The sequence below is a fragment of the Pelobates fuscus genome, chromosome 5 (assembly GCF_036172605.1).
Source record: "Pelobates fuscus isolate aPelFus1 chromosome 5, aPelFus1.pri, whole genome shotgun sequence".
Classification (NCBI taxonomy): domain Eukaryota; kingdom Metazoa; phylum Chordata; class Amphibia; order Anura; family Pelobatidae; genus Pelobates; species Pelobates fuscus.
The window spans coordinates 342866619-342890846 of record NC_086321.1 but is presented as its reverse complement, the minus strand read 5'-3'; the positions used below and the strand labels follow the sequence as shown (position 1 = coordinate 342890846).

The 24228-nt window shown below is 38.0% G+C and overlaps 1 protein-coding gene across 5 annotated transcripts in view; it reads right to left on the bottom strand.

The window, feature by feature from the left end:
• PSD3 (pleckstrin and Sec7 domain containing 3) overlaps positions 1–24228 on the bottom strand; it is a 492046-nt gene that overhangs the window by 120812 nt on the left and 347006 nt on the right. The window contains exon 1 of one of the 5 annotated variants that reach the window (XM_063455816.1): positions 18393–18799. The exons of the other annotated variants lie outside the window; for them this stretch is intronic. Coding sequence (XP_063311886.1) covers positions 18393–18560 — 168 coding nt within the window. The 5' untranslated portion in view covers positions 18561–18799. Of the gene's footprint in view, positions 1–18392; positions 18800–24228 lie in introns of those variants that run through there. 5 annotated transcript variants of the gene reach the window in all.

Here is a 24228-nt window from a genome sequence, read left to right as displayed (position 1 = left end):
CAAGTTCAGGGCCCACTAAATGACATGTTAATGTTAACCGACATATAGCTGTCTCTCAATATCAAAATTCAAAAAAGCCTACATCTTTATAGTCTTAAAATTTTATAAATTGTTTATTTCTTTTCTCCTCTCTCTTTTTTTGTCTACAAGATTTCTTGACATGCGCACAGTCACTTCTCCGTCATAGTCGCTAACACCTACCCTGAACGGCATTAAGACACGGACACAGATTTTACTGTTGGAGAATATTTGGCCAAGCTTTATTAAATAATTATTTAAATTATAACAAAATAAGGTCATTGCCAACAAATCTTTAATAACATTTAAAACCACCATCCTCCCATACATTAAATATCCCTGGCAATAACCCAAAACAGATAATTACAATATAAATAACAGATAACACATATCATGGCTGTCCAAATGGTCCCATTTCCACCAGATTAAACAATAGGGGTGTACTGAGAAACCCCTACACCACCAGATTCTGAGCCTCTGACAAGTTCGAACCTACAAACCAACTGTAACACTGACTAATCCACACTAAACCTAGCCATGCCGCTTCCTATTCCATCTACCCCCCGATTTAACCTGGCTATTCTTGTTTTTTGTGAGTTTATAGTCGACTGCCATTGAATGTCATTTGGTATATAATCTGTCGGTTTTCCTTTTTTTCTTATGCTCTTTCATGAACTGTTGACCATTAAGCGGAGGTTTGTTGTTTAGCAGATTCCTTATGTCTCACCCAGTGGCATTTCGTTTTTATTCACTAGTTGTTGGAGTTTAAGAATGCAGTCACGTGCCTAGTGAATTTTCATATGCATAGTCTATTTACATATATTATTCTCTAACAAGGGCTTTTAGGATTTTTTAAGATTGTATGAGTCCTAATGTCTAAAAACGTTGCTTATATACATGTCTTCTAAATGCTTATTGCTGTTTTCATGCACTACCATCTCGACATGCCTTACTTGGGTCTTATTTTCTTAATTGGAATCAAGGTACGTGGCCTATTCATACAAGTGCGGATTCAGTTGTCTACATCGGCACAAAAAAACTAAGAAACGAAAAATTAAAAAAAATGTCCAAACCCTCACCTAACACTGGCCTTTAAAAGAAAATGTTTCAGAAAATAAAATTCACAAATTAAATATTAAAAAGCTTAAAAAAACATAAAGCAAACAAAAAAAAAAATGCTTATACTGCAATAAGGAGTACTAATCAGCAGGAAGGTGTCATTAGAGTAATTACCAGATAAACCAGCAGAGCATGATGACTGAATGTAGTAAATATAACGGAAGCAGGATACAGACGTACACAAATAATTGTAAACATATATTCCGATCCAGCGTCAAATGAAGCTGCCATAATTTTAACAATCCATTAACTGTTTTAATTTCAATTAGAAGAACCGTCAGTAAGATGTAATATAATCAAATTAAAGTTCATGAGCAAATCTAATAGACTATGGTCCACAGGCAATACCACCCAACTGTCCCTATTTAGGAGGATCAGTCCCTATTTTTGGCCCAAATCCACCTGTCCGTTTTTTCTGTGTCCCTAAGTATTGTTAGTGTGCCTGAGTGTATAGCAGGGTTCCATGTGTCTTTAAACTTCAATGGAAGTGTTTAGAAATCAATCTGTATCAATAGGATATATTCTTTTTGTTTTAAATTACATTTTAGATGCATACATTTCTATTAGTTAACTCCCAGAACAGCCCTGCCTCTGGCCACATCCCCACACACACAACTAAAATGAAAATGTCTCTCTTTGTCCATTTGAAATGTTCAGAGGTATGCACAACTGTTTGTCACAGTCTTGGTAATTAGCACAAGAGTACACCCTAATAGGTTTCTGAATATTACTGGTCCTATAGGAATCAGAGACCTGCTAACTAAAGGCATGGGTCACCAAGTATCACCATGTGTCGCGGCAAATAAAAGATTTATTATACAGCAAAGTACAGGACCATGCCATTTTTTCCACTCATGCATTTTCATTAAGATTCATAAATGAAAACAGGACTGTATTCATTAAGATGAATGATACATTGAATGATACACTGTGTCATAAATAAAAGTGTGTAGCATAGTATTTCTATGTTAACCAGATATATAATTTCTTTCCTTAGAGAAAAAATTAATATGACCCTGATCATTTGAGGAATTAATAAATATAGTGAACACAAAGGTATAGAAATCGGCAGCCCAAGACTGAAGGTGGCCAAACCTAACAATTGGTGGGCATGCTGGAGATCCACTGGTAACCAATGTTGAGGAACTAGTGCAGAGGACTTCTCAATTGCCCCTTGCATGCCCATAATAACGCATCACTGAGGCTACCTAGAGGCGGAATGTAATATAAAGAATCAAAATCGTAACTCGAGCACAAATTCCGCAATACTCTTTTATTAATCTACCCCGTTATAGCACAACATTGCAAACTGTCACTTTTCTCAAAGAAGGTTTACAAGGCACGCTCGACTTATGATTAATGTGTTGTAGCGTAAAACACTGAAGGCTTAGATGAAAACTTCTACAAAATGCTTATTTGCGTGCAACAAAGGATATGAAGGAAAATGTGTCAAATTCAAGGTTTACTGCTTCTACTATGGCTACTTAACACATTTCAGTGTGACTTTTGCCAGCGATTGGAAGTCTTTTCTGTAGGATATTCCACCAATAAATGTCCTGTCACTTGTCCAGGCACAAATTATGTTGCTTAAAGCCTTCACAATAAAAAAGAAACCAAAAAAAAACCCTCTGCTACTCACTAACAATGTTGAAATTCCATACACAATAAGCCGATAATGGCAGATAATGTCAAGAACCACAAATCAACAAGTAACAACAGCGAACAGCTACCAGCGAACAGCTCCCGCACTGGCGAAGACGTTGAGCCATTTTCTGAGAGGTACATGCTTTCATAGGAAGGGGCCTTGTTTAAATGGGGAAAAAAACAGCAATTGCTTGAAGATTATACGTGGCTAAAACCACCGTACGAAGTAAATCAGAAAGCAATAAAGAGGAAGGTGAGTTTGTGAAGGTCAAAAGACAGAAGCCGTCATAATTATCCTATAAATTTTAGAACATCCTGTGAGCATTATCAGAGCACCCTGCGGCTTTGATGTGAATTATTGTGTCCTGGACTGCAGGTTAAATTGATCTCCTTGGTACTGGACATGCCAGTGATGTATAAATACACTGCAGGCATCTCCTGGGCATCTGATTCTAAGATGAAAATGCCCTTTATTAAGATCACATGAGTATGAATTTGTGATTTTCTTCTAACACAGTTTCTTTTCTTTTTTTTGTAACGTAATGCAGAAGAACGTAGTACAATATAATCCCCAGGTAATTCTTAGTATGTCACAGAAAATATCAATATATCGAACCTGATGTTGGTTAAATGAGTTTTCTTGATAGGTTTGTCAATACCATATTAACACGTGAGATAGTTTTATAAGCATAGTGCTGACATTCTTTTTGCCCGGTGCATAATTTACGCTTAGGCTAATAAGTCTTATTTGCGGAGCAGGCTTAGAACCGTTACTCCTTAATAAAACAGGACGACCCTATTTGGGGTGAAATGTAACATTATGCCCTATCAGAAGATTGCTGGCTCGATGGTATTTCTCCATAATTTATAAGCTTTGCTCTCCCTGCTGTTATTGTAAATACAATGCCTGTGAATGTTTCTGTCTCACTGAAGAATTACATTAACCTACAATTTGTCGTGAGTGAAACAGATCGTTCAATCATAGATGCCGGCTTTTGGGATTAACCCATTAAATTACATATAGAAGACTTGTACATTTTTTTCTGTAATTTATTCTTTATTGGGTAGCTCAGAGTGAGATTAAAAAAAATTGTAACATATAACTAAGACATTTCAATTACATAGACTGTAAACTGGAGTATCATCAGTTATATCACCATTATGAAAATCACAATAAGTCAAATTACATAATGCTACTAAAACTTCATGGGAACATAGACATTGGTATCCTGTCTATAATGGGTGGAGGGTATAGAGACTAGCGGTTTTGGGTCTAGTTGCCCAGATGTAAATTGAGAGAAGGGGTCATCTTGAGAAAGTCTTCCTGTAGTTCAGTGGTTCCCAAACCTGTCCTCACGACCCAGCAACAGTCCAGGTTTTGCCAGTGTCTCCATTGGAATAAAAAAGGAAATACCTAACGAGCAGGACAGGCCACATCATGGCGGCGGACCACGCTGCATAAGAGGCGGAAACACTGCACAAAACATCACCAGAGACACACTGCACAGAAGAGAAGCAGGACCCGACCTGCTCACACGCCCCACCTGACAATACTCAAGACCAGAAGCCTACAATATCCTGCTATGTTCCAGATCCCCCTCGTGGACGTTCAGAGAGAAGAAAACATCGGGGCAAGAGCAGCCTCACATCAACAAGGTGACCAGCTATGGCCCAACCACGACCCTCACACTGGGCCCATGCACCAAGCCTCCAGAGTCGGAGTGGGATGATCACTATGGACTGCCATAAAGACTAATCATGCTCCTCAGTGCAAAGAAGCAGGTTCAGTCCAAAAAGCCCAAAGTTAACCCCCATTGAGTTAGTTAAAGCTAGTCACTCTTATTTGTGTCCCAGTTAATTTTAAATGTTAATCCACAGCCTGTACCCACAAACCTCACTGGGCTTTTAAACCCTGTCTCACTCCCAGGATAGCTCATTAAGTCCATCTACAAGCCTATTTTAAAGGGGCTATACTACAAAGTTACACATGCTATCTATATAACTAAAATCTAAGAAACTGTATAATTTTCCTTCATTGAAAACTAAAATGTTAATCTTTGTTAAAACTTATCCTTAAAAATGTGCCTGTTCAACGAATGCCACAACATGTAATACAAATGACTGCTAACTTACCCTGATGTCGCTGTTGTGGCGCACCAAGGCTACTTGTTAATTTTGTGCACAACAAAAATAAAGAATTAAAAAAAAAAAAAAGGAAATACAAAAAAACCTGGATTGTTGGTGGCCCATGAGGACTGATTTGGCAACCACTGCTGTAGGACATTTACTGTGGCACCACTCCATCAGTACTTAACCAGTTTATGGGGTGCTTAATTTTTATTGAACTATACAAGGGCCATCATTAGAGCAGTATCATCTAGGATTCTCTTGAAAGATCAAGCTGAAGCAGACTAAAGTTCTTCAAGACTGACAGAACACAACAAGAGCTGTGAGATGTCCAAAAGTCAGTCCATTAGATAACGACAGACCAAGTCTGATCAACAGGTAGGAAAAGACACAAATAAGTATTTCTTCAGGACTGGGTCCAGTGATTTGATATGAGCCACCAATAAGCTAGGTTTCTAAGACACCTCTATCTCAGAAACCGAGGAACCTGAATGGGGTTTTAATCTTAGAGATTGGAAAACAAAGTCTGATGTTTCTGAAGAAAGAAGATATTAGTCTGTACAGAATGTTCTAAATTAAAAAATAAATAAATAAAACTTTTTATTGTGTAAAATTTCAGGTTCCCGATTTCACATTAGACAAACTGTAGTTTGTGTATCTAATTGTGATAGCATAATTTAGGGCAACAAAATATCCTTTTTGTGTCTTGCCAACTATCATTAAAGGGAGACTATAGCCATCAGAGCAGTTTTTTAGTTTAATTAAGCACTTTGGGTGTATTTAGGAGTTAAATCACTTTGGTTTCTGTTTATACAGCCCTAGTCACACCTCCCGCACTAAATAAAATTGTCAAATGTTAACTTGCTTTAGAAGTGTATCATCTCCTACTCTGTAAATTGAACTTTAATCACACACAGGAGGTTCCTGCAAAGCAGGGGTTAAGGAATTCTAGATTAAACAAACGGTGCAACCTATAATATCTGGGTTCCTTTACAGGAAGTGTTTAGGAAGGCTGTGCAAGTGACATGCAGGGGTGTGTGGCTGTATAAACAAAGTGAATTAACTCATAAATAGTTGAGTAGAATTGAGCAGTGAGACCACAGAGGCTTTCATCTATACACCAAAGCTACTTCATGGAGTTAAAGTTGTTTTGATGCCTATAGAGTCCATTTAAGTATCACAAATTCTTGACTCAACATAATAGGAGTTATAATTCAGGAGAAGCTAGATGCATGCCATTAGTCTCAGTAATGTTTCTTGTTACAAAGATGGATGCAGTAAATTAGTAATTACCTAAAATGACATATTGTTTTGATAAATGTTCCATATACTTAGTACGAGTGTGCAGAAAATAAGGAGGACCTTGCAATATTTCCTATATATCAAGTGTCGCGCGAGTTATGGGAGAAGCCAGTAGATTAATAGTCTTTCTACCATATAATCAACTTCACAACCTGATTACATTCTGAGCAATAAACCGTTCCCGTGCTTTTCTAAGATCATCACTCTACTAGCAGGATGTGATCAGAATACATGGCACCATCAGAGGCAAAATGGATATGAATAAACCAAAATACTGTAAATTTTCCCTTAGCAACATGTCAATAAATACTTGTTTCTTCATTATTTTTATATTGTGTCTGATAAATGCACAAATTGTACAGGTAGAGACATAATGAAGAAAGTGTCCATGGATGCTGTATACTTGCATTTAATTTTCCAGAATGCAACAATGTTCCCTAAACAGTTAAACATCAGTGGGTAGATGAATAGATGATTAAATTAAAGATTTTGGCCTCAATAATATGCTGTATATTTTGCATGCTTAATTCTTAGAAGAAAAAAGAAATGTTTCAGTAACGTAAGCCTGCGTCATTTGCCACACCTTTGATCACCCCGTTTAATGCATACGGGCCAGGTTTACATAGATCACCTAGAAGGCTAGGTGTGACAATGACTCATGACGTGTCACCCAGGAACCAGTACAAGGCATCACTGCAAAAAATAAATATTAATACCCATGATGTTCAGGGGCCTGGACCTGCACTGGGGCATGCATGGGGACCCCGATGTACACTATTCAGTACAGCTGGGGAGATATTTCTAGTTCGCAAAACTGGACCTTGTTAACGAGCCGCACCTACCCAAGCCCCTGAAATGCCTGGCTGAGCTTACTGACTCCACGCGTGGTAGCGATGTACTGGAAGTAAGTGACTTCATATTACTTCCCTCCTTACTGCAAACAGAGACATGTGAGGAAAGAGTTGCCAAATTGCTACAGGAATTTAAATTTCCCCCCACCCCTTCTTGTCAAGCCCACACTTTGACTGACAGACGCTCACTCACTGACAGACGCACACACTCACTGATGGATGCATACACTTATTGACAGACACACACTCTCATATACACTGGCAAACAATGACATACACACATACTCACTGATTGGACACACTGATAGACAGACACACACTGACAGACTCACACTCACTTACAGATGCACACACTCACTGACCGACATATACACACTCACTGACCGACACATACACACTCACAGACACACAAACACACAATCACTTAGATGCACACACTTACACACACACACTTACACACACACATTCACTTAGACACACACACTCATACATTTACACCAACACTCACAAGTTATTATAATTTTTTTTATTTTAATTTAAATCCACCCAGCCTCACTGGGAGAGCTGGAGTAGATTACTTACCTGTCCAGTAGGGCTTCTGGGCGGGCAGGCAGGGGGCAGACAGGCTGAGTAGGAGGCGAGGGAGCTCTGATTTTCCTGCTCAGCTTCCTCGCGTGCCGCTTAGTGATGCCAGGAGCCGGTCTGACGTCATATTCCGGCTCCTGGCTGCATAAAGCGGCGCGCAAGGGAGCTGAGCAGGAAGAGCTCAGGTGAGCATGCTCCCTCGCTGCCCGCCTTGGGGGGCTCAAAAGTTCTTGAGCCCCCCAGGATACGAGGCAAACAAGGGATCTGCCTGGGTGTTTCGGGCGACTTTTTTTGCTGCCCCCAGCAATTGGCCACCCAAGGCAAATGCCTTGTTTGCCTCGTGTAAGATACATCCCTGATGGTAATGAGATTTTTTCCTGTTTCTGGTTTGGCATCCCTAGTTTGATAGACATATCTCAAGTTTAGGACAAGAGTTTGGCCCTTTTAGAGTTAGATAAATATCCAGCCTTTTAAGCACATATCTTAATCTAATAATCTGTTGATTTTTCAAACACTGTCTGACCCAAGGTGCATGCATATGGTTGAAAGATCATGTTGTATACTAAAGGTCTAGATGAGTTTCTCATTTTGTTTCGATATATTTTATTTTAAAAAAAAAATGTATTTTGTATTTAAATGTTCCTTTAATACTCAATAAATTGATTATTACATTAAAATATTTTTTAAGGTGACAATTATCCTTTAAGTTTAGGATTTGCCTTCTCTGGTTCTATACAAATCTCAATGAGTCATAATGACGCAACATGCAAGACTTAAATCTAACTATTATTCTATGGACATTACTGGACTATAGAATGACTGGCTTAAAATAATATTACATCCACGCACCTGGCACCAGCATTAAGTGCATTTGATACACTGTGACCTCATATTTATGCTGTAATTTTTAATCATCTTTAAATGCCTTTGGTTTTGCTACAAAAGAAACATGTGTTTTCTCTTAGTCGAGCCCCCTCTTCCACAAGTAACTTCCTTATTACATGTAGTCTAAGTATGTACTAAGCTCAGCCAACGAAATATCTGTGTGGGCCGAACTGTTGACATCACTCTCCCCCACAGCCAATCACAGACCTCTTATTATCTGCCTCCTTTCCCTTTAGCATGACTTTGAAATGCTATACAGATAATAAAAGGACAGTGTTCTCACATTGGCTAAGCTACATGGTTTACCTTCCAATCAGGAAGATGTTTTGTGAAAAGGGGAGGTGTGGCTAAGTGGGTGGAGTTATGGGAATATACTACAGAAAGCAGCAACCCATTTATCTATTTTTTTTAAGTAAATTTAACAAAATTTGAATGTGAGTGTTGATTTAATATGGTCCCAGGAGAAAATCAAAATGACAAAAGAATAGCCAAAATCAAGCCAAGGCTAAATAAGGATAGAATAATAAAAAAAAATAAAAAAAATTGATAGGCCAAGCTAGGTCAAAGATGTAACAGAAGAGAGGAAACGAGCACAGCATAAGATTCTTCTGAAAAACTGGATTTTGCTTCTGATTATTATGCAAAAATTGCTCTCTGACTAATGTTTCATAATCACACAATTTTACTGTTTCGTATAAATATTCAATGCAATTTTCTGTTGCCTTTGAGCTCTGTACTGTGATTTTCCAAATTAAGGTATTTTATCACAGTAATACCAAACAATTACCTACACTGCGTCAACTCGTGCACTATGTAATTGTTGTTTTTGTACCATTTAGCTTTGTAGTAGTAAAACATAATTTCTCCCATTGCATAAGTTGTAAAACTGTTGCATATTAAATATGTTTTAAACTAATGTAAAAATTGGGAATTTGCTGGACCCATGTAAATTATAACCAATATATCAATATAAAAAGCAGATTTGTGAACAATTCTCAAGTGAGAATTGTTAGGAGTTCAAAGTGAAGGTCAAATTAAAGGCCTAAGTAGTCGGGTTGCAAATCTGACCCAATATTTCCAGCTGGGCTATTCTGGTCTTAAATTTCAATGTCTTTTTGAATCTCATTTTGTCTGAATATATCTCAGATCTCTATAGGCGAACAATGCAGACGCTGAAAATGAATAGCTCCCTCTACTCAAAAACAGGTATGCTCATGTTATGTGGAAGACCCTCATACAAACATGGTCTCTTCAATGGGATTAGCGACTCGGAGCCTGAGCAAAACATATCTACAGTAGGAAATACTCCAGAAGGCTATAAAATTACCATATCTTGCCTAATACCTAGTATGCTCTTTAACCCCTTAAGGACCAAACTTCTGGAATAAAAGGGAATCATGACGTGTCACACACGTCATGTGTCCTTAAGGGGTTAAAAGATAATATTCTTGCTACCGTAAAGAAGTGTCATGACTAAACCTGCTCTATATCTTAGCGGAACCAGCGTATCGAACATGAACTACTCCAGAAGAATAAATCTAACATATAGTTACATCGCTGAAAAGAGACTTGCGTCCATCAAGTTCAGTTTTTCTCACATATGCTTTTATTTTATTTTTTTGCGACAATCTTTATTTTTATGTGACTTCAAAAAAGTCGTGACAGGCAGACAAAACAAGGGTTTGGAGTTAGAGAAGTAGACATGTAGTCGAACCTTAGGAAAAACCAGATTAATTGAATAACATAGGATGGTAAATAACATCAAAGGTGGGTTCACACACACAAGGATACTCTCTGTCAGACACACTCTCAGGCACATATACAGGTAGACAGTGCATCAATGTGTATATGTGACACTTTTTTGTTAGTGGGGCCTCATGTTTGCGTTTCGCCAAAGGCCTCATAAAGTCTAGAGCCGCCTCTGCTCTTCAGGCAGAGCATTCCACACCCTTATGGAGCTCATCTCTGGATTTGTGCTACAGAATTAGAACTAATACATTCTATCAATTGGCTTTTATCGAATAATTTGCATAAAACTGCTATGTACATTAAACTGAGAGCATGAAGTAAGAATCAAATATTTATATGCGATGATATATGTCAGACAGTTTTTCATAAGTATTGGATGCAATACAACACGTAGTTGCTGGCTGATAAATACTAGGTCTGATGACTGGCACAATTACTAATCCCAATGACTGACACAAATATATGCCAACTACTGATCACAGGTATTGATAATCTCAATAAAAAGCAGCAATGTGACACTGATAAGCATTTAGTATAGTGATAGTCACTAAACAGTCAAATACAGATCCCCCCTAACATCTTTGATTGACATTGGTAAGAGTTTTAAAGATTGACAAAAACAATCACTAACAGACAGACATTGATCACTATGGGTCCATCTGGAATCGTGCAGAACACATACAAGACTATCCACCACACGATAGCAAAATAAAATCGCAACTGAGAAACTGTGACTGAAATGTCAGAACAGTGATTTCAGCCTGCATTTTGCAATTCAAAGTTTAATTCGGTACAATGCAGATTTTAGCAAATAACCTTGCCAGCTTGTGCAGAACTATTGATAATGCTATGTATGTATACTAAATATATTGCATATTGTTAAAATATGTATGATAATATCCAGTGCATTTCTCTGACCAATATACCATGCATGCCAAAAACTATTTTTTTTCTATAAAAACAACTTATCGAAAGTGGTCTGGGTACAGTGTCCCTATTGCACTTTTGCATTTTTAGAGAAGCTGCAATGTTTACATTGCAGCACTAAGACAGCCTCTAGTGGCTGTCTACCAGGCAGCCTCTAGAGGCGCTTCCTGGATGTTAATGGACTTTTTGTCCGCTGGCGCTGGGCATCCTCGCGCTCTGCATGAGGACATCCAGTGTCAGCTATTTTTCCATAGGAAAGCATTGATTCAATGCTTCCTATGGGGAGGCCTAATGCACATGCCACTCGCTGCACATGCACATTAGGGCCTGCTCATCAAGGGATGTCAGCGGAGGCTGAGCCATGATTAGGTAAGTAACTAATGGGTTTTTAACCCTTTATTCATGGCCACAGATGGGCGGAGGCGGTGTGAGGGAGGAGGGCGGGAGAGGGAGCTATGGTGCCAGGCTTTGTATTCCTGGCACTTATAGTATCCCTTTAAATTCCAATGCTGGCTATATGAGTTTTATATAAAGATTCCGATCTTTACAAACAAAAATGAAATACTAAAAAGTATACTAAAAATACTGCGACTTTAAATGTAGCTAATGTAATGTTTCCGGGCATGTTTCAAAGCGGGAACTATAATTTCTCTGGAAGTGGCAATTCCTTGTTTTCCCACTTTAGTAAATATTACTGAATCCCTTACTTGGGTGAATAGCACATTGGATGTAAGTACTCACTTACCACCATAGAACTTCCATTTGAGAAGTGGCATCATTGTTACTTGGCCATCTGCATAAAAATGCTGAACCGGTGCTTGGCTTTGGAGCATTGCTTTTTTAGTGCCATACATGCGCATGCTCCTGTGGTTACAATACTGTAAAAGTTAAATTAATTTACATGGTACACTCAGCCAGGAATACAATATAATTTGAAAAATAAAAACAGATTAGGTAATAAAATAAATACAAATATTTAAACCCATTCCTAATGTTTAGTTAGTTATCAGGTTGTGCAATAACCTGACAGCTGCATTTTTAAAATATTCTGGCAATCTGACAGGCAAAACACTCGGTAAATAAATGGTCTAAAAAGTACCATCTCAAATGTGGGCTAAAGACCTACAATGTTTATTTTCTAGAATTAATATGGACCATTAGAAAAGAAAAATTAATTCGATTTTGAATGACACATTCATCGGACCGAATTTGGCGTGACCTGATGAGGTTCTGAATCAGCCTCATAGGGTTTCACCCAAGTGTCGTCTGGAATTCTAAGATGACGTGGCCAATAGTAAACAAGCCCTGCCTATTTATACTCACCTATCTCACTCCTTATTTCTTTGTTGTGGTTCTAGTTAGCCTAATAGTGCGTTCTTGTGTATTCTGAATCTGATATATCATTTTTGGCTGGTTTGTTTCTCCTGACCTCTATGCTCCTCTGACCTTGACTAGTATTCCATTTATCCAGGTTTCTCATATCCTAGACTATTTACCTTGACACTGTAAACCGTTAGTCCAGCAACTCTAAGGACCAGCACATGGATAGTCGCTCGTTTGTTGTGTTCTGGGTATGTGTGTTTTGGTTCCTACCATATCCTGACACTCTGTAAGAGGCGGAGGGATTGACCAAAACCGATGGAGTAAGGATCTGTGAGGGAGTGGGAATAGTAGGTGAGTGAGGCTTTATATATTTTGGTTCTGCCTTGCAATATATTTTAACCCCTTAAGGACACATGACATGTCTGACACGTCATGATTCCCTTTTATTCCAGAAGTTTGGTCCTTAAGGGGTTAAACAAACACAACCTTTGCATGCTTGGTGGGTAAATTAGTCTGCGCTGAGGAAAAGACATTTTAAAAAGGTTAAATTGTAAAGATATCATATAAACCATATTAATGTTTGACATTTACTTTCTCTGTCAAATCAGTTGCCAATATGGTACAGAACACAGCGCCAAGAACTTCAAAAATTGCATTTACTTTTTTGGGGGGGGCTAAAGAATGAAAAAAAAGAAAGGGAAAAAAAGAAAATGATTTTCCATTAAAGGGACACTATAGTCACCAGAACAACTACAGCTTATTGAATTTGTTCTGGTGAGTAGAATCATTACCTTCAGGTTTTTTGCTGTAAACACTGTCTTTTCAGAGAAAATGCAGTGTTTACATTACAGCCTAGTGATAACTTCACTGGCCATTCCTCAGATGGCTGTTAGAGATCCTTCCTGGGTCATGGCTGCCTAAAATGCATCCAAACATTCAGCATCTCCTCCCTCTGCATGCAGACACTGAACTTTCCTCATAGAGATTCATTGATTCAATTCATCTCTATGAGGAGATGCTGATTGGCCAGGGCTGTGTTTAAATCATGCTGGCTCTGTCCCTGATCTGTCTCTTTGTCAGTCTCAGCCAATCCTATGGGGAAGCACTGTGATTGGCTCAGGCCACCACTTCTGTTGATGTCAGCGGGGCAGGTCTGAAGGAAACAGGGACAAAGCCAGCAGCTTCAGGCTTTAATACAAGTAAGATTTTACTATATTTAGAGAGGCATGAGGGGACCAGGGTGACTATATGGTGGTTTAAAGCGGCACTGTCATGCCAAATCCTGTTGTTGTTTTTTTAACCCCCCTCCCGCCTCCACTACATCCAATTGACCCCCTAGTCACCCCCAAATGCCCCTAAGCCCCCCATATTACCTCTTTTTTATTCTTTATTTTCTGCCCCGATCTTTATTCAGGGCGACGCCATCTTTGTGTGGGTAGGTGAAGTCCCTGTGGGACACGTCATCTGCCCACACTAGATAGCGCTGAGATTCCCGCACATGCCCAGTTAAACACCTGGACATGCGAACGGGAATTTCATCTATTCATTCATTCATCAGACAGACGAATGAATGAATAGAAAAATCAGACGAACAAACGAACACTGAGTATCAGTGTTCGTTACGTTTATTACAAGGAGGGAGCTACCGGCACGCAGCTCCCTCCTTGTAATATGTAAAGATAGAAGCGGCAGGGAGCAGTGCAATGAGCTGTAGTGGAGTGGTTATGGTGACCCACAATATTTGACTATAAAACATAAGCAACAAAGGTAATTTAAAATATGTTTATACTATTTGTTTATCGGGCATAAAATTAAATTTTAGGTTTCTAAACCACTGTCTTCGCTCAAGGGATTGTGTTCGGTAATATGAATTGCTTTTTGAACAAGCTATACTTTGTATAAACCCCAAACTGTACAGCCCTGCTTAGCTCAAGGTCACCAACCCACAGCGTTGATATTAATGATGGACTGCTTTAGAGAGAGCAGGAGGATTAATCATAAATGAAATGTTACCTGCCTGAATTATAGTGATATTCTGGGTGGATTCATTTCTAGTACAGATTAATTCTCTGCCTATTCTGCAGAGCATGCATGGAGAATGATCTATTAAGCTCCTAGACACATATAAATATTAAAATGTGTGTTTGGAGTAAAACTGGGGAAATTCAAAAGAAAATAGTGTCCTGCATTTGAAGAGGAAGATTGAGCCCTCTGCAGAACGTGGAGGTTGGTCTCTAGTGGCATCTACTGGTGAATATCACAAACTGCATTGTTAACTGTTTCGGTTGTTTGTTAGTTTGGTTTTAAGAAAAATGGGAAAAATCTGGGTGTATTTTTAACAAATGCTACCTAATATTATTATTATGACTGGTCTTATTATTACTATCTTATTATTACTGGTAATTATATAACGACAGAGTATCAATGGTTAATGATCCCTAAGGTAGAGGATAATAATAATAATAATAATAATAATAATAACAATAATAATAATAATAATAGATATAAGGTTCCAATAAATTAAAATCTGTTATTTAATAATGTACCCCATTTTGTTATCTGCATAAGAGCTGCTGTTTCCACAAGCTGACTAATGTAATATGTAGAACTGCAGTACTTAATTGACTGTTTTAACATATTTAAGGAGATCTGACAGGGTATTAGCATATGTTAAACCAAGGCAGATACTATTTGAGCATTGCATTCTTGTTAATCATGTTCAATAGGCATCAACATTCGCCCTGCTGAAATACCAGAGCAAATCACATTTCATTCCAGGGAGCGGGGAAAAAAAAATGGTAAGATCACAACCTAACAATTTGTGCTATCGTAATTGAATTTTTAATTTTTTTTTTCCCCGTCTGTGGATCAGTGTATGCATCCCCCCCTCCCCCCCCCCCCTTTTTATAGCATTGCCTGGTGGAAAATTGCCAATAGTGAGCTTAAAATGTAGAATTATTAAATGCATAATTTATTAAATACATAAAAAGAACAAAAAAGAAAAACATGAAACGAAGACTATTCCTATCTAAGCAACTTTAATTATTAACAATTTTAAGAACTAACCTTCAGTAAAGAAAAACTGCAAAAATGTTACTGGCCCTAAATTCTTTATTTATCAAGGTCCTCGTCATATTTCACAAGTATGCTCCAATGGAACACGTCACATTGTGTTATAGATGCCATAGATACTGTACAGTCCACACTGATTGTTATGCATGTCACGAATAAGGGTTTAATTTGTATACAGCATGCTTGTCTTTATATTTAATAAATAGAGAAAAACAATGAGAATGTATACACTTTTCATCAGATCTTGGTTCCCCAAAATCCAGTGATTGTTCTGCACTCCTTTAGTACATGTTCCTTTTTGGTCAAATGAAGGACATTTATAACACCAGATTTCATAAAAGTTCTGTATTGGAGCAAAGCATTACCTGTTACTTGTGGGAACGTACTCAGAGGTGAAGAAATCTTTGTTTTGTGTGTGTGCATAGATCTGAACTTCATTTGTTGCAGTAGTACTTAAATCATTGGCTATGCACCCTCAGTGGGTTAGGTATGGGCTGCTCAAAACGTAGAGCTCCCAGTTGTATGTCAGCAGTAGTTGGAGCTCTACCTTTTCAATATGCATAAAGTGTAGTGGCACATGCTAAAATGTCCATCCATAGTGCCTCCAGACCAGGGTGAAACATTCCCAACATATCAATAATGATAAACAAATTTGGACCGGGCACATAGATGGCGTATAGGCAGCTGTTATTGGAAAACCACACAATGTTTCGGCTCCCAAAGGAGCCTTTATCAAGTTATACCTTTTTATCAAGTTCTACCTTTTAGCCACGTCACCCTGAATAAAGACTGGCTTGGAATCACTAATTTACTGAACCCTCTCTGAGCCAAACAATTAGGCAAGGACCAAGCAAGTTCTTCTTCACCAAGTGATGAGAATTGTTGGCTAGTTAAGAATAATATATAAACATACAAACATAGAAGCACACTCAAATGTATAACTACTTACTAATAGCCATTGGGTTTGTCAACAATTGGTAAGAGTTTGTTGTGATCTGCTATAATTACAAAAGTATTTAGATATTTGCAAAGCAAGCGTGGATTTTGGTCATCAGTACTGGTGCACATAAAATAGGAATGTGAGATAAAAAAGACACATTTACTATTATTTTTTACTAGACTCTCGGAATTATCATATGCTTTAATACAACGTGCCAAATGGTGTGTAATATATTTCAAAGAAATCAGTTAGGGTGAATTTTCTTCCATATAATATTGCTCGAGTAGAAAAACTGCAAATGCCTTGCATTTACTCTTACATAATTCGTTTAACCCCTTAAGGACACAAGACATGTGTGACATGTCATGATTCCCTTTTATTCCAGAAGTTTGGTCCTTAAGGGGTTAAGAAAATGCTATTGGAAATTCTATTGAAAATGTGTAGATTTAATTATTTATTACATGATTAGCCTATTCTCTAGTGATAGATATGGGAAACATAGGCCAATCTCCAGCTTAAAAAAAACAATTAAATCATCTACAACCCAGTTCCTTGTTCACGGTTAACATTCTGGGAAGTCCCTTGTCTATGTACTGACCTACTTTAGAGTAACACGTATGAGCTAAGCAATTGTATATCCCAATGAGACAGATACATTTTCTTGACGTAATACCATGGAACATCTCTCATCGACATACAATGGTGCATAGTAGCCAAATATATAGAATATATCCCCCAAAAACAGTTTCTGATAAGCTCCTCGTTTTTCATTCTTACTTTATCAATCACCATTTTGACTACACTACAACGGACATGTAAGCGTTTTAATTAATGCCTCAACTTTTGAAGAAAGAGACGTAAAGAAACGTTAACAATTAAGCTCAAAAGATGAAAGTTGTGAATTGTAAATAATCGGTGGTACCCAACATTGAGTCACCAAAACCTGACATTTCATGTCAAGCATAATGTTTCAAGCCCATGAATTATGCACATACTGTGGCAAATATAATCAGACGCCGATCAAATGTAACTCAATTGTATTTTTAAGTCCAGACGGTGTGTGACGAAGGCAGGATAGGAGATCCCATATGCTCAGCACACAATCACCATTCTGCAAATTGATTCTCCTTCGTTCCTATGAGATCTTTCATTAGCCGCCCTCACACATGCACTTGGAAGGGTGGCAAACCCTAATTAAAATCAGTTCTGCTGCTCATTAATATAAAAAGTGTTTGTTTCCTACGCAATTTTATTAAAACTAGAAAACAAGGGTGTTTGGCTATGTCTGTGAAAATAGATTTTCCCAACCATTCGTTCTGCCCATGTATCATTTATCAGAGGGAGACACTCTGGCAGTGCTGTGTAATAATGTCACGATTAACAAAGCTTCCCTTAATTGTATTAACCACTTCCTTTTAATTACTAGAATCGACATTGCCTTTTATTCATCAAAACCACACGCAATAATTATCTGCTTTAAACCTAGGGCTTACGGCAAACACTATTCTTACAGAGAAACACACAAGCTATTCTTGGGTGACACCAAAATATATATAAACAGGACCTGTCTCCTCATACACACATAAAATCATGGAATAGCGAAATAATTAATAAACCTCTAACGCCAACAGTCATAAATTAAACATTAACAGTTACAATGTAACTGATCATAACATTTAAAGAGCCCCAGAAAATTAACTTACTTTGTAAGATTAATAAAATAACTTATAAGTAATAATATTACTTCCAAACCCCTTAGACAAAAAGCCCCCCGTAGTCAAAAAAGCAGGCTATACAGTTTCTTTATAATGCATGCTGACCACTCAGTGTTAGATGTGCAGCTAATATACCTTGCTGTCTTTCACGTGCCCAGATGAAAATTCCGATGAATGGGAGATTTTGAGAGATTTGGACCTGTGGGACTGGCGTCGGACAGACTCTTCCCGGGCATATTTCACGGAGCCCGTGGCCCTAACCCGGACCTTGCTGGTGCTCTGCACGCTGTTAACTCCAATCATTTCCAAAGGTTCAGTTTGGAAATAAAAAGCAAAGGCAAAAAAAAAACGCGCACAGAGTGGATAACAAACAAAAATGCAACAAATAAATATAAAGGCACAACTGACACCTCTGCAGACTTGTCTGGCTAGTGATTCCCTTCGAAAGACTACGAGAGTCTTTCTATGCAGCTTGCAATGCAGGGGTGATCAGCATTTGCTTAAGATGCAAAAGGGTGCTTGTGCCAGCATCTTCAAATCTACTGTTTTCATTCTGCCTGTTCGTTCTAGGCATGTCTCACGTCACTGGCTGTAAGTTAGAAAAAAAAAAAAAAAACATGAAATCCAGCCTCTTCTCCACTCCCCCCTCTTTTGTCTCAAACACACATATACACACACACATTACACACAGCCTCCCCACTCCCTCCCTGATCTTCATGTAGGGACCAGTGGCTGCTATCCAGACAAGTAATTAATTGCATTCAAAATAACACTACAAAACCCTTCGGTTTCCAGCTCAGTGTCTGAATTCTGCAAATAAAACCCCTCAGTATCTTGTCAATATAAACAGCCATCACAATAGATAATAAGAAGGAAGAGAGCTTTGAATACATCACGCTATGTGAGACAAGGCACCCCTACCAGCAGAGCAATGCAGTGGAAAAAGTAACTAAACACTGTGTTGTGTAGGGTCAGACCTTTCCGTTGTATTCTACCATTGACCTACACGATCGGCTCTTCGTCACTTTTTATTTTTAATGTTAATCCTTTACAGTACCCCAGATTGCAATCATTGTATTACTTTATAAAGTCTTAAATGTGCCTTTTGATCGTAACAGGATGAAAAGAGAGAGAGAGAGAGAGAGAGAGAGAGAGAGAGAGAGAGAAAGAGTGTGTGTGTGTTTGTGTGTGTGTGTGTGTGTGTGTGTGTGTGCGCGTGTGTGTTTGTGTTTGTGTGTGTGTGTGTGTTTGAAAGCTAGTGATCTAAAGAGCTGGCAAGCTGGTATCAATATTAAAGTGCCAGCAATTGTGGATAATCACACATCACTACTTGGTGTGCTCAGTATTTCACCCATGCCCGTACAGAGGTACTAAGTGTTGCTCAAGCTATGGCATGACTTGTAGCTGTTAAAAATCTAGTGAATGAAAACATTTAATTAGCTAGCTCCATGGAAAAAATGGATGCATCAGGCATACAATACATTACTGTTTTACACAGGAGGTGTTCCAGTAGATACGAGGCCGGTTTTAGGTGACAATACGAGTAACAGCTCAGGTCATGAGGTGTTTAATAGTAGAATACTGAGGTGAAGGTGACAAATCTACACTTATAGAGAGAGCAGACAGCCACAAGGGAAGCTGTGTGCCATAGTTTGACAAGCACCCTGGCTCAGATTGGTGGGAGTGAGTGCAGTTCCACATATACTATTCATAGTTTGACATCAGAACATTCTGATCCACAAGGGCAACAGTCAACTTTACTATAAAACAGAATCTATATCGGGGTGCCCAAAGGGTAGATCCCCAGATGTTGTAGAACGACAACTCCCATGATGCTTTGCATGACTTTAGAATGACAAGCTGTAGTTTTAAAACATCAGAGGATCTACCTTTTGGGCACCCCTGATCTAGATCACTGTCTTGAGTTTGTCCAGTGCAAAAACCTTCTCTAAACAAATAAATTATCAGTCCATATTTTTAATTAGTCTTTTTGTTACTATTTATTTGACTTCCCCTTTGTTGTAAAAATTTAGCATGCGATCATTATCATTGTACTAAATCATGAATAATAACAATAACTGAAAAAGGGAAACTTGCCACATTTCAGTAAAAAAAATAAAAAAAAAATGGTATATCTAATTTTATGAGCTCTTTTCGATGTTTGTAAGAAACCCCATGATGCAATCAAGAAAGGCGTTCAAGATAAATACAATTTGAAAAAAAAAAAAACTAATCCTTAGTCTTACAAAACAGTCAAATCAAGTAACAAGTGGTTCAATAAAGTTTCGAGTTAAATGAACCTTAAGTTATAAATATAACTGAATTCCTGTGGTAATTGAATGGATTGGCCATTGCCACCCATAAGTAGTCCGAGTGATTGAACACTAAAAAAAAATTTTTTTCAGGGGTACTTTCACACATTTACTTTCTTATACTTTATTTTTCTACTTTTGGAATTGCAAAAAAAGTGAAGGACAAATGTAAAATTATTTTATAGACAGAACAATACAGAAGACAACTGCCATGGCAAAATCTATGCAAATTGTAATTTTACCTAACCCTTAGAGAAATAGGCAGGGGACGTGTTTTGTTTGTTAATGGTATTATAAATCCACAATTAATAGGACAATCCACAGTTAATCTGGTTACATATCTTCATCAGGCTGCAAACAGGAGGTGCAAACTTAGCAATACAAACCGTATTTGCATACGAAAACTGCCTATGTAACAATAGAATGTTTTTGTCGTTGTTTTGTGTGTTTTTGCCCTTTTTTCACATTTACAAAAGGTAAAAAAGGCAGACACTATTAACCCCTTAAGGACCAAACTTCTGGAATAAAAGGGAATCATGACATGTCACACATATCATGTGTCCTTAAGGGGTTAAAGAACAAGTGAAGAAGATAAGGTTTTTCTTTCTATGGACTAGATACTATTGATAAGAGAGATGTGTATCACTAGATAGTAACTGAAGAGCACTCTCCAACAGATGCCAATGGAGGGACTGCTAAGGTTACCAGTTATTGCACGTTTAGGTCTTGTAACAGTCTATAAATCTATAAAATAATGGGTTTTTTTTATGTGATATGGTGTTTAAATATCCATTAAATCATTGTAAATCATTGTGAATAATGTGAATTATGTACAAAAAATTGTGCTAACTTTTTATTTTTTTTATTAAAAAAAAATTCTGGCATATGTCCATTTTGCATCTATTAATTCTTTATTCCTTATTGTGCATCTTTCAACATTTTATTTTCCTGTTCTCTTCAGGTTTTTTTTTTTTTTTCTTTTTGGATGGGGAGCACCACAACGTTTTCTCTTCCAATGTATAAAAAAAGGTGCCAAAGTGCAAACCTTCCTTCTGATACATTTTTCTGCCTGTTAGAGTGAAACTGTGAATTCTATGGAATTCATACAATCTAATAAAACATTGACAAGTGTTAACCTTTTTTTTTTCTCAATTCTCTTTTAAATTTTCATTTATTTTCCATTTAAAGATTTAGGAAATGACATCATAATCCAGATTAGACAAGGCATAGTCAGGACAAACATTGTAGATGAGTTAGATAAATAAATGCATTTCAATTTCCTCTTTTCTGTATTCTTTCTGTCTGCTGAGTGCTAGGTGGAGACAAACAGAGTTTATGAGAAAAAAATGGCAGGGTGCAAAGATGTCTTGTCTCTTGTCTGCAGCTTTTACATGCCCTCCCCTTCTAGCCCTGCCCATAATTTACGTGACTGTCCAATCATAGACTTCCCAATGCAGCTCAATGAGACTTCTTTGCAGTCTTTTGCTCTAGGAAATTACAGACTCTTGAGTTTGGCTCTACTGACCTAAACAAGCAGGAAGTAACAGGGTTTCTACTGAAATCTTCCTTTTTTTTTTTTTGTCACATGAAAAGAAAAGGACACACTTTTCACACATAAAGCACTTCAGCAAGATGAAATGCTTTAGGGGTCTGATGTGCCCCTTTAATGATACAACCCTGTTTCAATTAAATTTAATAAAGCATTTACTAAGCTCAAACAAGTATCAATGTACATGAAGTAATAGTGCAGTTTATCCCCATTTTATAAATTGTAATTATTGCGGATGCTACATAAAGGAACATGTCATGGCCTTGGATCAAAAATGTCTTTCTGAAGGTCATTCTGATAGAGAGATAGTGAGCGCGCTAGAATGCAGAGACGCACACGCTTTATGGTTTTGATAGCTTTCCCTCCTGCAAGAGAGACCATATACATTTTATTACATAATTTCCATATTGTAACATGAACAGGAGGATTCTACGACTAGAGTGAAATGTCTCCAGCCAATCACACGGTCCCAGATTTATACTATCGTATTGTGTGCTCCCCACAGCTAGCTACGTGGACAAGGCAGATCATAGATATATCCCCGTGGAAACGGACAAAACGAAGACATTCAGGAGTGAGCACCTTTTCTATTATTATTTGCAACTGCATGTTTAGAAAGAATGAATGCATTAATGCATTTCTGCTGTCCTATGACTAGTAAAAACACAAACTCCATTATCACAAAAATGGTCTTGTCACAAATGTTACGCTGATTCAAAATATGCGTTAAAAGGACACTATAGTCACCAGAACAACTACAGCGTAATGTAGATGTTCTGGTGAGTATAATAGCTCCCTTCAGGCGTTTTCATGTAAACACTGCCTTTTCAGAGGAAAGGCAGTGTCTACATTGCTCCTAAGGACACCAACAAGTGGCCACTCCTTAGATGGCCAGTGGAGGTGCTTCCTGGGGCAGTGCTGCACAGTAAGCAGCCCTGACGTTCAGCGTCCCCACGCTCTGCATGGAGACGCTGAATTTTCCTCATAGAGATACATTGATCTAGCTGACCCGTCTGTTGCTGGAAATAAGGTGAGTTTTTAACTTTCATAGAAGGGTTTGGGGGGCAAGCCACCTAAATGGTGGGTTTAGCACTACAGACCAAGAGAACCATGCAAGAAGTCTAGTGTAAGACCATGCCTGGCCCTAATGTTAGATGCCAGTGTGGATGGTATTCAAGAGCGATGCAGTAAAAATGATAAATAACTTAAAAGATGCCTTTTTGCAAGATAAATAACTAGCGTTACTTTAAATAAGAGAGAAATTCCAAAGCATACATTTACAGTCATCTAAAAACTGATTTAAATAATTTTAATGAGAATACTAAATTGTTATGATTCTGAGACATGGTGTATGAAGTGGAGAAATTAGAGATTGTTTTTATTAAATCATTACGCTACAGGAAGCGTTCCCCTTTTTAAGAAAATGTTATTTAGACATCAATAAAGGTGCATTGCCTCAAGACGGGTGTTACAATTAACCAACATTTAAAAGAAAAAAAACTGAACAAGACACAATTTGTGTCTTATATTATTTCAGCAATGGGATAAAATATAAATTGGGGGGGGGGGGGGAGGCACAGAGTAATACACTCTTCTTGAACATTTTCTGTTTTGGAGACATTTCCCATGATTTCCTCAAGCAACTGTCAAGGGGTTGAGATATTTGAGCCAATCAGCGATCCCCAAAGAGGATGTTTGGGAGAAAGCAATGGGTGAGTGGTGTCACACACTAGATCACAATGCATCCAAGGGAGCACATGGACTTCCACAGCTAAATTAAAGGTAGGGGCTTTGTATTTAGCAATGTCTATTTTCCATTGGAAACAGAAGTCTGTCTGGCTGTGGTAATGTGCTTTATGACATCATCATGCAAGAATTCCAGCAATAAGCCTTGACCAAGATGCACTGTGGCTCAGAATTTCACCTCCTATGCTACTAGCTATACCTAAAATGTACTCAGCCATGTAAACGTCCGACGTAAAGGAGTGACTTCCTGTGGGAGGTCTTTACTGCTGTCTCTTGTCAGCCAATGCCTCGGCACGCCTAGGCATTGACTGACAGCTGGGGGAAAAAAAAAACTTTTTCAAAAACTGTTAGCACAATGTATAGA